A 16,094-nucleotide genomic window follows, 5' to 3' on the forward strand; every position below is an offset into this window, starting at 1 on the left:
TCAACCATTTTTTATATAAATATATATATTAAAATAATGATCATAACAATATATCACTCGCATGACCCGTTATGACACTCTACCCTATATTACCATATAAAGAATTGACGACTCTTATGGCTAGTGAAGATCGGGCTATGTATTCAGTTGCAGTTATAAGGCTAATGAAAGAAAACTTTGAATTACATAAAAGTGAATATTCTGTTGATGAAATCTGCTCATATGATCACAGAAGGGAAGTGAATTGGAATTATGAGGATTAAATGAGCATGGGTGGGTATTTATAGATGTGTAAACTTTACCTACCTTCTCACTCACAAAGTTAACATAAAGTCCTTCCAACTTTATTTATGTTGTGAGTGATTAGGTGAAATTTATAATGTACATCTTTAAATACCCAACCATGATCATTTAATCCTATAATAATGTACATCATAAGGGGTGGTTTTGACAAGAATTCAGCAGGAAAAATGTGTAAGCGAATAAAAACTAGACTCAATGGGACAAATAAATAAATATAGAATATGTTAATATACAACAGGTAACATGAAAGAACACGATCAAAACCTTTAATATATTGCATTAGTAAATGTCAATTTATCATTTCAGATGTCAATTTATCATTTCAGATGTCAATTTATCATTTCAGCCTAAAAACTTAACTTGAATATTAAAAGCTGTTGAATAGAGAAGTAGAAATGGAGTGTGAAAAACATGATCTGAATTCATGAAGTAAGAAGACTTCATAATTAAAAATTAATATTGTGACATGTTGACCTACATCTTTATCTGACTTGTTGACCTACATCTTTATCTGACTTGTTGACCTACATCTTTATCTGACTTGTTGACCTACATCTTTATCTGACTTGTTGACCTACATCTTTTTCTGACTTGTTGACCTACATCTTTTTCTGACTTGTTGACCTACATCTTTTTCTGACTTGTTGACCTACATCTTTTTCATAACTGTGACTTTTAGTCCTGTGACTCTCTGTCTTTCATAACTGTGACATTTTATCCTGTGACTTTTTGTCCTGCAACTCTCATAACTATGAAAATCAGCATTGGGAATTTCTGTCCGTGATTTTTTGTCCTATGACTTTCTGTCCTAAAATCATTGTTGTTGTTGTTGTGGGTTTAATGCCATTTTTCAGCACACGATAGGCTATACATGGTGGCCAGTATTAATGGTGGAGGAAGAACCCGAGGAAAACCCCAGAAAGAACCACTGACCCACAAGAAGCTACTGGCAAGCTTTCTCACATATCCATATTTATTTATTAAAGTACTGCCTCCACTCAGTGTAAGTGACATTTTCATTGATTGAAATTTCCTTAGATATTGTTAATTTCTGTGTACTAGGAATGTAGTTTGGAAAGAAAATGTAAAATAATTTATGACCTATTTTTAATCTGAGACTCGAACGCATGCAGACAGAGGTGAGATGGCAGTGATCCGTAACAGAGAGTGCTTTAGACCACTTGGCCACTCGGGGCCCCTAAAATCATTGTTGTTGTTTCATTTCTTCCTGCAGATCTTGTACCTTAATATTTAAGTCAGATAGGGAAACAAAAAATATCATTAATGTAAGGGCCTGAACCCATGACTACATCATCTTAAAATTAATTTCATTAACTTCAACATCATAACCAATGCAGCCACCTGTCACATTATGTTCCAGCAGATCTGGGTTTACATATTTTCTTAGGAGTAATTACCAAAACAAAACAAGATTGGTCCTGATCGGCCTGCACATTATGCGATGGCAAATCAGAGTCTATGTTATTTGCAGTTCACCCCAACTTATAAGGAAGTATATATACTGTATTCCTCACTGAAAGTTACATTAATATGTCCATGGGTTGCACAGAGAGTCAGGCTCATTTTAAACTTGTCTTCATGAAGGATCTTGCCAAAAATTGGAAAGGGATAATTGTTATCAAACAATAACATCCTTATTTTAAAAAATTCCTAAAATTTCGTAAAAGAGTTGCAGAGTGGGCATGGATCGATAACTTCAAAAATAAAGTAAATAGATTTACAGTCCAACTCCCTTTAACCAATCACCTTTAAAGAGTGCAAAAGTGTCCCTTAAAGGGAGGTGGCTCATTAGCTGGGGATTATTTCCATAACAACAGTTTCAAAAATTGTGAAAACCCAGCCATTTAAGACATGTGGTGGCTGAATAGGCAGCAGGTAGGACTATATTCAACACTTACATCTGACGTAGGGGAAGATCCATTAAGAATAACAGGATCAGCGAAGCGAACACGTGATGGGTTGCTCTTTAATTTGGCTTTCTTGGCAGCAGTTAATAGGGCAGACTTTCTTGTTGACTGAAAAAGAAAAAGTGAAAAATCAAAACTTGTAAAATTATTTTATTTATATACATGTAATTCATAAAAAGATAAATGGATCCAATTTCGGGATGTAAAATCTGGGGTCCGTCGATAATGACTCTTCTCAAAGAAGATGCTAAAAAGATCCCCACTTTCTTTTATGTAATGGGGTTCCTACTCCGCACATGGTATAGGAGATGCCAGAAAAACAGATGTAAGCAGGTAGGTCATGAACCAAAAAACTGTAAGAATCCCGTAGTGGTGGCACCTACTTATGCCAGCAAAGTAGCAAACATACCACAAAACTTAGATCAAGGAATACAAGAAATCCAAGAAGCACAGCAAAACTTACAAACGTAAGTGGGTCGATTGATTGGCCAATGTAGGAAAGAGAGTGAAATACAAAACCCTACTGAAAATACAGGAGTGTCAAACAGAGGAGAAGGGGATGAATCAAGTGATTCAATTTGGAAAGCATATGAAAACAAAATGCCAAACATAGATCTGACAGATCAAAGGGGATGAAAGTTCCCAAAATTCACAAGTATGGGGGAGTACCTTAGTCCAAATAAGACAGGGAAAGACCCTACACCACTATCCTAAGAAACAGGTTCACACTCCTGTTAGGAGAGCTCTTTGGACCAAGCTGAAAATGAGGAAGAGTCAGTGGAATCTCTAGGTGTTAGGCCACTCTCAGATATCCCTTTAACCTCAACCCCTATAGCTAAGTTAAAGTTGAAAGAAAAAATAAAGATCAATCAGTATCAAGTTCATCACAGGGAAGTGAGAACACAAAAGTAGATACTGACACCCCACAAACAGCGTATTACAAAAATGTTGCCATTATCCTTCAATACAAAAAAAAGAGACAAGATAAGGATGAAGGGAGAGAGGACAAAAACAAAGATGATGTAGAAGGAACTGATGAAAGTGACAAGGATGACGAAATGGAAATGGGAACAGGACTTGAGACAGACAGAAGAAATGAAGAAAATGACAGGAATACGGAAGATGAAATAGATTCAGAATCTAAACTCACAGATAAGACTGAAACAAATGAAGGTAGAAATACAAATGGAGATACGGGAGTGGGGCCAGTGCCTCCAAAAACTACAAAATAAAAATATCCCTAAAGGGATCTGGATAGAAAATCTAATGCAAATAAACTGTCATCACAACCAAGAATGTGACAACCTGGTGGAGAGGGCAAAAAATGAAGGGAAAAAACTTCTGTATAGCCTCAACCAACTTAAATGGAGCAAGTAAGGAAAAAATTATTAAATTAAGTAATGAAGGAAATTATGATATCATCTTTTTACAAGAAATGCACAACCAATGTACAAAATAATTAGTAGCCTTTTGTGAAGAGAAACTGAATGGAGTCCTAATTCTGAATGATTTTAAAGGGGAAAATACAAGACTGGGTATATCTACTTTAATTAAAAATAAAAAGGAGTAACCTGGGAGAGAATAGAGGAATGGAATAATTTTACTGGAAGGATGATACACAATGGTTATATAATAATATACTTTTACGAAATGATACAATGACTGAATCGATGAGGGAGGGAATTATTACTTTGTTAAACAAAGTGAAGGGAGAGAGGGAAAACTAAAAGGCCCATCTCCCTCCTAAATATAGATTATAAAATTTTAAGTAAGATACTAGCTAATAGAGTTAAAAATGGAATGGGTAAAATAATTATAATCAGACCTTCAGGGCAAAAGGACGCGACATACAAAATAATGTTTTATGCATTAGGACCATTATTGACTACTTACAAGAGACAGGTCAAAAAGGTGCTATGGTACCTTTTGACCAAGAAAAAGCTTTCGACAGATTGGAACAAACTAGGCACAAAAAGTACTAGAAAAATTTGGTTTTGGAAATAATTTCCAAAATTGGACCAAAATCCTGTATAAAGAAATCACTGCAAAAGTGCAGGTAAATGGGGCTGCCACTGAGAAATTTGACATTAAAAGATCGTTGAGGCAAGGATCCCCACTATCAATGCTATTATACATAACAGCAATTGAAATTCTAAGTATCAAAATAAGACTGAATAAAAATATAGAAGGTATCCAAATCCCAAATATAAGGAAAAAAATAAAAATGCTCCAACGTGCTAATGACTGCACTAACTTCATAAGAGACCCAAACTCCTTTAAATGTCTCGAAAAGGAATTTGAAAATTTCGGAAGAGCATCAGGGTCTAGAATTAGCCATGACAAAACTGAAATACTAAAAATAGGTAGTTGGCGGGGGAATCACCCCAGAATATTTGATGTCTAATCAAAGACCAAGTTAAAGCATTAGGAATTTTCTTTAGGAAAGGAGAGGAACAAGAAAACTGCAAAATTATGCGTAAGAAAATAGAAAACAATGTAAATATCTGGGCACTTACACCACTCTACCTAATGGAGCAGGCACAAACACACACACACACACAAACAATAATTACATATAAATGACAAAGTCACAAGTCATACCATCAATACTTTTTCATGTCGGCATACACTACATCAAAGTGTAAACAGAATATAGTTAATGACTGGCTTACAACTCTTGTTTGTACTAATAAACAGTATCAGCTTGCAGCAGTTACAGTCCTGGAATGCTACATGAGGTTCAGAAGGGAGAAGTAAAAAACATTAACCCCCAAAAGCCATAATAAAACAATATACAACTCTCCCAGTTACAACATGCCTCATGATAATGTTATTCCAGATTTAACACAGTACCACTATGGACCCATAACCCAAAATATACTGATGTATAATAAAACAAGGTCAAACTTGTATCTTAATCCTTTTTGAAACACCATTATTTACAAAATTTTGATAGTGCCTACTATACCAGTTCTGTATTTTATACTATTCTCAATATATCATGGTTCTGTACATGTCAAGGTACTCAGTATAACATGGTTCAGTATATAACGTGGTCAGTGGTTATGGACCCCAATTACCATGTTATAACGAGAAATGTACAGATTGGCCAAGACAAAAAGTGTCAGAATTGTGTATGGTGTGCGATTTTAACACACAATTAGGATGGCCCTACACACGGATATTACTGTACATGTTTGTGAATAGCTGCTAGAGACAATCTGTTAATTTTGAGCTTGTTTCATCATGCAAAGTCCTGAAGAGCTGTGAAAATGAGACTATTTTTTTATCCTCTTGATAGAACAATGCTCTTGATGCCTAGTCATTAGATTAGGAATTAGCATCAGTTTACATATTAATGTGGTGATACACTCATATATTTCTTTTTATTCCATGATAATGGCTCAAGATAATAAGACATTCCAACATTTAAATGAGTAAAACGTGATGTTTAGTATGATTTTTCATTTGCAAAACATAATGATTTCGCTATTCTACTGCCAGCTTTTTATTTTTTTAAAATTTAATCAATAGATCTTATTTAATTAATTGTATGTTACTTGGGTATGGGTTATATAACTTATTACTAAGCATAACCACTTCTGATAGAAAGTATTACAATTTACATTGCTGAAGCCAAAATTTAATGAGTGCTGGCTTTTATCATCCAAAGTGCTTCTGTTGTACACTGAACTGAGTACCTTTTTTGGTCTGATAACAATTACAGTAAATTTTGTAGATATTTTCACAGTACATTCTGTCAGGGTCAGCATGAAACAAACAATTTAAATTGACATATGGCTAGGCTCACAATAAATTTCTGCCGGCAAAGGATGGGATATGCTCTGTTTGGGGCATGACTGGATTTTAATTAGGACCCACTTGGATATGTGATGTCATTTTGATTTTTAACATAGCTTTAACAATTTTTCAGTCATATCGCTACGATGTCTGCAATGTGCCAGTTTATAGTGATGTCAAGCACTGGGGCATCATGCTGCAGACATGTAGCATGATGTCCCACCCAGTCACATTATCCTGACACCAGGCTGACCAGTTCTAACACTAACCTCTTAATGCTGAACACCAAGCAAGGCAGCTGTTAGTACCATTTTTGTAAGTCTCTGGTATGACTCGGCTGGGAATCGAACCCACGACCTCCCGCATCCGAGGCGGATGCTCTAACCACTAGGTCACTGGAGCGGTCCCACTTGAATAACTTTCTGACAGATATCTCAATGTAGAGTTAAGTGTAAGAAATTACAGGGTTGAGACAAGACAAAGACAAATTTGGGGAAATCTTGAGCCATATGAAATAGGTGTCATAAAATGATATTTTCCAGAACAGTTATTAAAAAAGGCAGACTAGTGAGACTTATTCTGACTTAGATGGGAATGTAAAAATGTTGGCAGTTAGAGAGAGTTAATCCTGCTTGGCTAAGCTAAATGAGGGAAAGTGCATTCCCAGATGTAATCCAAAGATTTAAGTAATCTCCCTTGTGAAATGAGTCAATCTGAGTTTTTCTTCCTAAAGGGGAGTCTGAAGGACTCCGAGGAAATTAATGAATTAATTAATAAATAATTTCTCTCATTAAAGAAATCATCCAAGGGATATAGGTCTGGAAGAATTTGAGAGACCTGGGACCAGAAAGAAATTTGGCTTCACAGAAAGAGGAGCGAGTCTTGGGAAAGCACAATGTATTGTCTCATTCACATACAATATGCACTGATGCAAGTTTGTAATTATTTGTTGAATTTATTCATTTTAAATTCATGCATCAATTTTTGTTAAGTTCAGAAGCTAAGGATTCGCATGCATTTGCACTGAATCTTAATGACTCGTGTATTTATGAACTTGTTCAACCTGGTATGAAATTTTCAAATTACCTCATTCAGATCCAATAAAAATCATGTATTGTAGGACTTTTGTGCATTACTCTGATTTGAATTGTGAAAATAATTTATCTGTCAAACATTATATGTATCATGATTGCTAACTGATATTACTATGTCTATGGCAATGAATTGCTAGTTATCAAATAATGTAGTTAAGACAAGATGTGAAGTCCATTAATTCATTTGTGTAATTAAGTTGTAAATTCTCTTACCCGAAGAAAAAGTGGCACATGTTGACTGACATAGTCTAGTTAGTGATTTACAGTACACAGTGCCACAGTACTATTAACAAAGATGCCTAGTTGTGTCATAGTTCCAGTTAGGAATATGAGTAGCTGCTAGAAAAGGCAAATTCATGTCAATAGGAATTACAATAGGTTGCAAAATGACCATAGTTTAGTTCTCCTGAATTATGATAAAACAATACCCGATGTAAAAAGAGTGGGAATATTGTTCTATCCCAGGAGAAGAAAAAAACCTGACAAATATTTAGGTTACATTTAATTTATTTGAAGGAAAACAGGGCTTGATACTTGTATACCACATAGTAGAAATTTAACTGACAGCAGTCAGCAAGGTTATGGTTGATGACCTGAAGAAAAATTTGAAAGAGAGAGAGAGAGAGAGATGGAAATGAAATATGGCAATGCAGACCTGTCACCAACAGTGATCTGGAAAGGACCGGAAGCAATCAGGTTATGTTGACATACCAGCAAACCGAGTTTGATCGGTCTCTCAATTATATGATGAAATTTGTTTTATTGGTATAGCAAAATAGCTAAATGCATTTTACATAAAAATTTAAATTCTAAGAGAAAATGTATCATACAAATGTCAAGTAATGTGGGTATGTGAGAAAGCTTGCCAGTAGCTTCTCGAGGGTTGGTGGTTCCTTCCAGGGATTTCCAGGGTTCTTCCTCCACCATTAATACTGGCCACCATGTATAGCCTATCATGTGTTGAAAAATGGCATTAAACCCTACAACAACAACAACAACAAATGTCAAGTTCAATTTCATCTTGTATATGTAATTAATTAAATTGTTATATTTTACATATGGCTCATGCTGTTCAATTCTATATCTTTACTCAGATCTCCATTATGCTATCCATTACTTTCATATTTTATGTGATTAATTACTTTATGTGATTAATTACTTTGTGATTAATTACTTGATCCAGGCAATAACACCATGGTGAATCAACTACCAGATAAATAAGCCAAAGCACCCTCCCTAGCAGGTTTGAGATCTATTATATCTCCCTCCACATCCTAACAAAGACAATAAAAAAACAATGGCCTTATAATGAATTGCTTTTTGCCAGCAAGTGGGTATCCATGACCTTTCCCAACACTGTACAATGAAACTATTTTGGAACAGTTCAGTGTAATGGAAAAGTAAATGGCCTGCAGTAAGATTTTAATAACAAACATTAAAGTGTATATAGATCATTTAGTAAATCATTAAAAAATGAACTGAATGACCTGATGCCACTATACCCTGTAAAAAATAGTAACGACTGAAATTTGTGTTTGAGGTAATGTGACATGACTAGGCTGTGCATATATAAAGTGAATTCACAATTGAAACACTCTACTTTGTCTTAATGAATTGCTTTAATGTGAGGAACTGATGAACCTACTAGAAGTTTCTTGTTTCAGACCAAAGTTTTGTTTCCCATTACGGCAGTATCAGGATCTACCTTAGAAATGAATACTTACTGTATATATTCACTTATAAGCCAAGTCCAACTGCAAATTGGACAGATCCAGATCTGCCATCACATAATATGCCAGCAGATCTGGGTCTGTGCATTTTCTTATGAGTAATAAACATAAAACAGACCCTGATTTGTAGGTGTACTCTGCAATGGCAGATCTGGATTTTTGTAATTTGCAGTTCAGCTTGAATATGCATGCATAAAACTACAATGTTTCATTTTTAAAAAAAAATGATTCAATGTAGGATGGACTTAATGAAGAAAACACAGGCGGTCTTGAAATATAATGCATAATTTTCAAGAATTTAGTTTATCTGCATGACTTTAAGAAAAACACATGAATAGTGTAATTACATTTTCTACAGAAGACCCTGCAATACACTAAATCAAGATCTTTTCCTGACTATAAACATTTAAACCTTCCTACTCAGCAATGGAGCCATAATGCTTGTAGAAGTAGCTGTCACAATACAAGTACAGAAAATTAAGAACCAATGAGTTTAACTGAAAATTTCAGTCTATGAGCCATAACATTAACTGAGATGGAACAAATCCAGAAATAACATTTACCACTAATTTTTCTGGCCCATTCTACCAATAACTGAACATTACTAGCAAAGATTAATGGAAGCACAGATGTATCTACATTAAACCTAATCAATTGTAAATGACATTTCAGCATTGAGAACATTACAGTTTTGGTATTAAAGAGTGCTGAAGAATTTAATCTGTCTAAATCTATCTATATCTTGATTAATTGCACATCAGCATACATAAGTTCTTTAAGGGCTCAGACAAAGAAAGTATAGTACCCTACTAAGAGAAACACCATGGCAATTAGTCTAGACTGGTCTGGGCTTGGTCTGAACTCCCAACCCACTGACTAGTAGTCTAGGACACAAACCAATGAACCGGTCTGCAGCTCCTGGATTCTTGCTATAATGTCCACTAAATGAAGACTTCAGTGGGATTATATTTATTGTAAAGTGTATGGTAGTTCTTCCCATTAAGCAATGCCATCTCCCGAGGCAGGCTTAATGTTATTGATTAGTTTGTGGTTGATGTAATTTGGAAGTCAAAGAAAAAAATGAATGATTTTCCTGCCATGCTATTTCAGCACAGATGTGTTTTTAATTTAGCACCAAGCATGCATTCCTGTTAGCAAATATTTCATCAGAGAGGGATATTTCCCATTTGCCCTCACTACTAGTTTCCCATATGGGCAAATAATGCATACTTAAATGGGCAAATAATGCATATTTAGCCTGAAAGGTGTACAGGGCATAAAGAAAAAAGGCATGAAGAAAAAATCTAAGGCAATACAGTGTGTGTGTGTGATTTGGATTTTTAATGTAGCTTTAACAATTTTTCAGTCATATCGCTACAATGTCTGCAGTGTGGCAGTTTAAAGTGATGTCTAGCACTGGGGCATCATGCCGCAGACATGTAGCATGATGTCCCACCCAGTCATATTATCCTGACACCAGGCCGACCAGTCCTAACACTAACCTCTTAATGCTGAGTGCCAAGCGAGGCAGCTGTTAGTACCATTTTTGTAAGTCTTTGGTATGACTCGGCTGGGAATTGAACCCACGACCTCCTGCATCCAAGGCGGACGCTCTAACCACTAGGCCACCGGAACGGTTAAAGGCAATACAGTAATTTCAACCATATATAAAATATGCAATACAGACCCAGACAAAACAGTATATGTAGGTTTTTGTTTTCATTGGTTCCGTGTCAAAACTGGGACAGAGCTTGTACTCACAAATTCATATGCTGACATAGATTATACTGATGCCTGCAATTCAAACAATTGTGGCAGCAAAATATATACTGCTTTACAAGTTAAGAACAACTTACAAAGCAATCATAAAATCAGAAGTTAAGAACACTTACAAAGCAATCATAAAATCAACCAAGAAATTTAAAAAAGAGAGAAAATGCTTGCAAGAATATGTACCATAAGTCATAAATATACACAAACATATTCTTGTTTGTACAATGCTCTTATTTCAAAGACAATTCCAACAGTCTCCAGCAGCCATTGTAAAGATAATTATCATGCAGGAAATAAATTCAGACCCATGTCATCTTGACCCATGAAAAGCAGTGACATGGCACACAAGACACCAAAATAAATGAATTAAAAGAGATGCTATCATGAGATGATAAACAACACAGATTAATTTGGTTTTCTTTTCTTTCTTCTGAAAATCATTGTTCATTGAATCTGCATCAGAATCTAATATCACCTTGCAGCAACAGCAAATATGACCACTAATACAGGCATAGTTCATGCATCCAAAATTGCATTGATCAACTTTAGCTGAGCCCTCTCTGAGATGCATGCATTCCACGCTTTAGTAAAGCCTAAAATGTAAGTAACAGTGACCCTTTTTTAAGTTTAAATTGTGTAATATTGTATCTAATAATCAAGTTTAACTGTTTTAATGATTCTAACATGGTCAGCTGCAATGCAGAAGTCAACAAGATCACTGAAGCCAAAATATTAGACCACAAAGAACTCTTTGTGCAAAATGGGCATAATACTCATCAAGGTGCCTCCACTGACCTAGTTTAATGATTGTAGGTAGGATGGTATCCATATAGCTTTGTGTCACGAGTTATATGTAAAAATGTCACAAAACCTACTGTTGAGCTTCCTTTGTTGTAAGGGTGTGGTACCAACAGAGATGTACATCATCAATTTCATGACTCATGAGTAAACAGTACCTAAGGAATGAAAATCAACACCCAAATGTAACCAAGTCAGTGTCATGTAATTAAAATATGGGCTATCATGACCTAATTTGGCAATGGGGGTGTCATGCTCATTAAGATGCATCCACTCACCATGCTTCATGATTCTAGAAAGATAGATATTTTGTACATGTGGTCATGAGCTAAACCTCCAAAACCACAAAAACCAAGTGAGTAGAAATGTACAATGCCGTCAGTCATAGTGACGTTATTTGGTCGTACGGAGGTGGTATTAACTGAAATGTATAGAATAATAACAGTAGTGATACAAAACATGAACAGAGTTGAGAAATATAGTTAAAACACAAAATTTAAATAAAGTCATTGAGTATGAGATATGAGTCATTGTGACCCAATTTGTGTTTAGGATGAAGTACCAATCAAGATACATTCCCTTATCAAGTTTCATGATTCCAGGCATATAGGGTTATAAAACACCATGCATTCATGATCTAAATGAACATTACTATGACATTCTTTTGCTAGAAGAATGTGGTACTAATTGAGATGGGTGGGCATTTTTAATGTAGCTTTAAAAAAAATTCAGTCATATCGCTGCAATGTGTGCACTCTGGCAGTTCATAGTAATGTCTAGCACTGGGGTATCATGCCGCAGACATGTAGCATGATGTCCCACCCAGTCACATTATCCTGACACCAGGCTGACCAGTTCTAACACTAACATCTTAATGCTGAGTGCCTAGCAAGGCTGCAACTACCATTTATACAAGTCTTTGGCATGACTCTGCCAGGGTTTGAACCCACGACCAAAGCAGATGCTCTAACTACTAGGCCACCAGAGTGGTCCTAATCAAGATGCATACAATAATTAGATTATTACAGCATAAACAGTTCTTGAGAAACATTTTCAGAATATAACCAAAGTCAGTGAAGAGTTAAATATGGGTCAATGCGACCTTCTTTATTATGTGGGTTTAGTACTCATCAAGATGTTCATCCTTTCTAGGCTCATGATTACAGATACTACTATACTGGATACAAAAAAAACTTTTGATCATGATACAAATTCAAAATCTTGAGCAAGAATGCATTAATAATATAACTGCATATACAAAGTTAGTCCCCTTAGTTCCTTGGGGCCCCAGGTGGCCAAGTGGTCTAAGGTGCTCACCTTTACATATCATTCATTCATCTCACCTCTGTCCACATTAGTTTGAGTATGGTGCTGACCATTGCGGATATGTGAGAAAGCTTGCCAATTCCTTCCCACGGGTTTGTGGTTCTTTCATTCCCCACCAAATATCACGGCCATCATGTATAGATGACCGTGTGCTGAAAAATAGTGTGAAACCCCCACAAAACCAAACTAAACACTTTAGCCCCCTTCCCTTGGGGATAAATGCTATGAAACTACAAACTGTCACTGAGATGAGGTAATAATTAAGTACACAATTTCATTATTGACACTGAAAATAAAAGCAACAATTTATTTGCAGGAATGCATTAGTGTACCATATATGCTCACTTATAAGTTAAGCCCAAGTGCAAAAAGAAGATAGATCTTAATTCACTGTAGCATAATGCACCTGCAGATCAGGGTATATGCTGTTTGTTCTACTGATTACTCCAAACAAACTGCACAGACCCAGATTTGCCAGCGCATTAACTGACATCATATCTGGGTCTATGCAGTTTGCAGTTGGACTCATCTTATAAGTGAGTACATATGGTAATTTACTTGAACCTTTCAAGCAACATATAGAAAATGACAGATAAGAGCTGAATTTAGCAGGTCTTTGTGAAAACCACTTTATGACTCTTGTATCAGTGACACGACAACACTTCTATCCATAGACTTCACACTCACAGAAAATGTACTTACGCCATTTTTGCTTGCCAAATGACTTAGTTTCTGATTTTATACCTTTAAATATGTGAACATATTTCATATGTGGGTGGAAATGATACCTATCCACTGAAATCCACTGAAAGTATCTTGATTTCTATTAATTATAAATAAAATAAAAATGTAACAGAAATGGGGATTTTTTCTGATTGCATATAAATTTCATTTGGACAGAAGCTTTTAATTTACAATAGGAATTTTAAAAATCTCAAGTTGCATTCATTAGAATACTGTTACAGCTAATTACAACATCTAAAATAAGTTAGCGTAGCTGGAATTTATGGCCCAAGGCAATAGTCACCCTTGCGGTTCCTTTGATCCTGGAGTAAAACAGATCACTGGCCAACTTCATCTGCATGTCAGTTGAGAATGGGTGATGTCTGGGAGTTCAGTGGATTTTGCAGCACCCTACTTTGTTTTTCCCAGGTACAATATACACAAAACACAGTCATAAGTAATTACTAATTACTAGAAGACTTTCATATTGTTATCTCCCCTGATCATGTAATAGGACTTAAGATGTGACAACTGCGTTTGCGGCAGCAGCAAACAGTTTTTATCTGTGGCCAGAATAGTTTCTGGTGACGGAAGAAATAAGAATATCTTCCGAGTTTTATAAAAACTGGATCAGAAAGGCCTTGCACATGTTCACAAACTCAGTCAATCAGATGCATAATTATTTCATTAGTATCCTTGGATCATACTCATTATTAAACTTGTCTGAGATCTTGATTACATACAGACTGTATATCGCATACCTTCATTTGTGCAACAGAGACCACCAAATTTTTAATTTGACATAGCCTTTGTCACCAAGGTTTGCTTTTTAATTGATCTGACCCCCAGTTCTGACACCAAGGGGATTTTCTACTCTCAATCTTGCACCCCTACGGAAAACTCTTATTATACATATACAGTATATTCCAAGTTTGATCAAAATTAGATCTCAGATATGGACTCCAAGTTTGATCAAAATTAGATCTCAGATATGGACTCCAAGTTTGATCAAAATTAGATCTCAGATATGGACTCCAGAGTTGTCACAATGAACTGCTGATGGACGGATGATGCACAACTGAAACTGGACAATACAACAAGCTCTCTTGGCCTTAAAGGCCTGGTTAGTGAACAAATTTTGAGATATTTTATGTATAAGGCTGTGATCAATTGGCTTTAAGGACTGGTTTACTAACAAAATGGGAGATGTTTCATATATTAGACAGCGGCCATTTGGTCTTAAGGCCAAGTTAGCTATGAAAAGTGAATAGTTCATATATAAGGCAGTGATCACTTGGCCTTCATGCCAGGTTAGCTAACAAAGTGATCAAATGTATGGCAGTGATCACTTGGCCTTAAGGCCAGGTTAGCTAACACAACTAGAGATATTTCAAATGTATGGTAGTGATCACTTGGCCTTAAGGCCAGGTTAGCTAACAAAACAGAAGTTATTTTACAAACGAGGCAGTGATCACTGTGTTTAATTCTTTCATTAAGAGGAAAGTGGATCATGAACAGACTAATTTCCCATAAAATCACTCATGAAATTGTTTTTCATGTAAATTTAAGCCAAAAACATTATCTCAAACCAGGCCAACAGAAACTCTTTCTGCGTCTGAATCATCCCCATGTGCATGCAGCATGAAATCGTGCATTCTCATTACATTTGTAAATACCCAAATATAGGAAACCTCTGCTTCACATCACCTGAAAATCTGTGATAAAAAATGTGAAGCATGACAATAAATACCATGAAAGTCACTTGTTGGATACAATGCATCTTCTTACAACATGCAAATTAGAAAAATAAGCTCATCAAGTGTAGAGGAATAGCATTTTCTAAACAGGTCAACTAATTAATTAACCAAAATATTGAAATTTCAAGGTTTTGCACTTTATGACATTTAGATTTTTTCCAATGGTAACACTGTAATGTGAATCTTAGACATCTGAGGGATCCATGGTAAAAGTTTAATCCTATCTTTTGCAATACTCGTATTGCTATGGTGAAAAAGTATACTGAACACTGAAAACTGCATTTTCTATAGATCTATACTTAGGAAAGGAGAAGGGCAAGTTTCATGAAGCTTACTGTATTTTTTAATTATACTTTACTCTTACAAGGTTTATCCTTAGAGAGATTAGCAATATCAATCAATTTCAAAACTTAAATACAAAACATAAGAAGCAAGCCTGAATAGTATGTGAATATTCGCAAAAACTGTAGCACTTGACAGTTCTAAGCTTCATTCATCATCACAATTGGGCCAAGATTTAAAATCTAACCACTGAAGCATCTGCTATCAAAATAAAGCTCTTTGACCGACTCTGAACAAAACATGTTTAAAAGGAAGGTTAGAATCATTTCTTTGGCAGAGTGGTACTTTCAGAGGCATGCCAACTTTGTCGGATGAGTGAGACAACTATCAACTTGCATATTCACATTTTTAAGAAAACTGAGAAAAATATGGCAGTCCAAATACTGCACTGCTATTTCCAATCATATTCTGCATAACTTCAAACATTTACACAGCCATACCTTATCATTCCGGTACACCAAAATCTTAATGTAAAAAGATGAAAAGGCAACGCGAGACCATTGGAAGGTTGCTCTCACA

General features: G+C 35.5%; 1 protein-coding gene across 1 annotated transcript in view; it reads right to left on the bottom strand.

Moving 5' to 3' along the window:
* LOC149796891 (uncharacterized) overlaps positions 1–16,094 on the bottom strand; it is a 217,130-nt gene that overhangs the window by 89,887 nt on the left and 111,149 nt on the right. The window contains exon 7 of the mRNA XM_089961541.1: positions 2,223–2,339. Coding sequence (XP_089817667.1) covers positions 2,223–2,339 — 117 coding nt within the window. The remainder of the gene's footprint in view (positions 1–2,222; positions 2,340–16,094) is intronic.

The sequence above is a fragment of the Sinohyriopsis cumingii genome, chromosome 6 (assembly GCF_028554795.1).
Source record: "Sinohyriopsis cumingii isolate HCF-2022 chromosome 6, ASM2855479v2, whole genome shotgun sequence".
In the NCBI taxonomy this organism is placed as follows: domain Eukaryota; kingdom Metazoa; phylum Mollusca; class Bivalvia; order Unionida; family Unionidae; genus Sinohyriopsis; species Sinohyriopsis cumingii.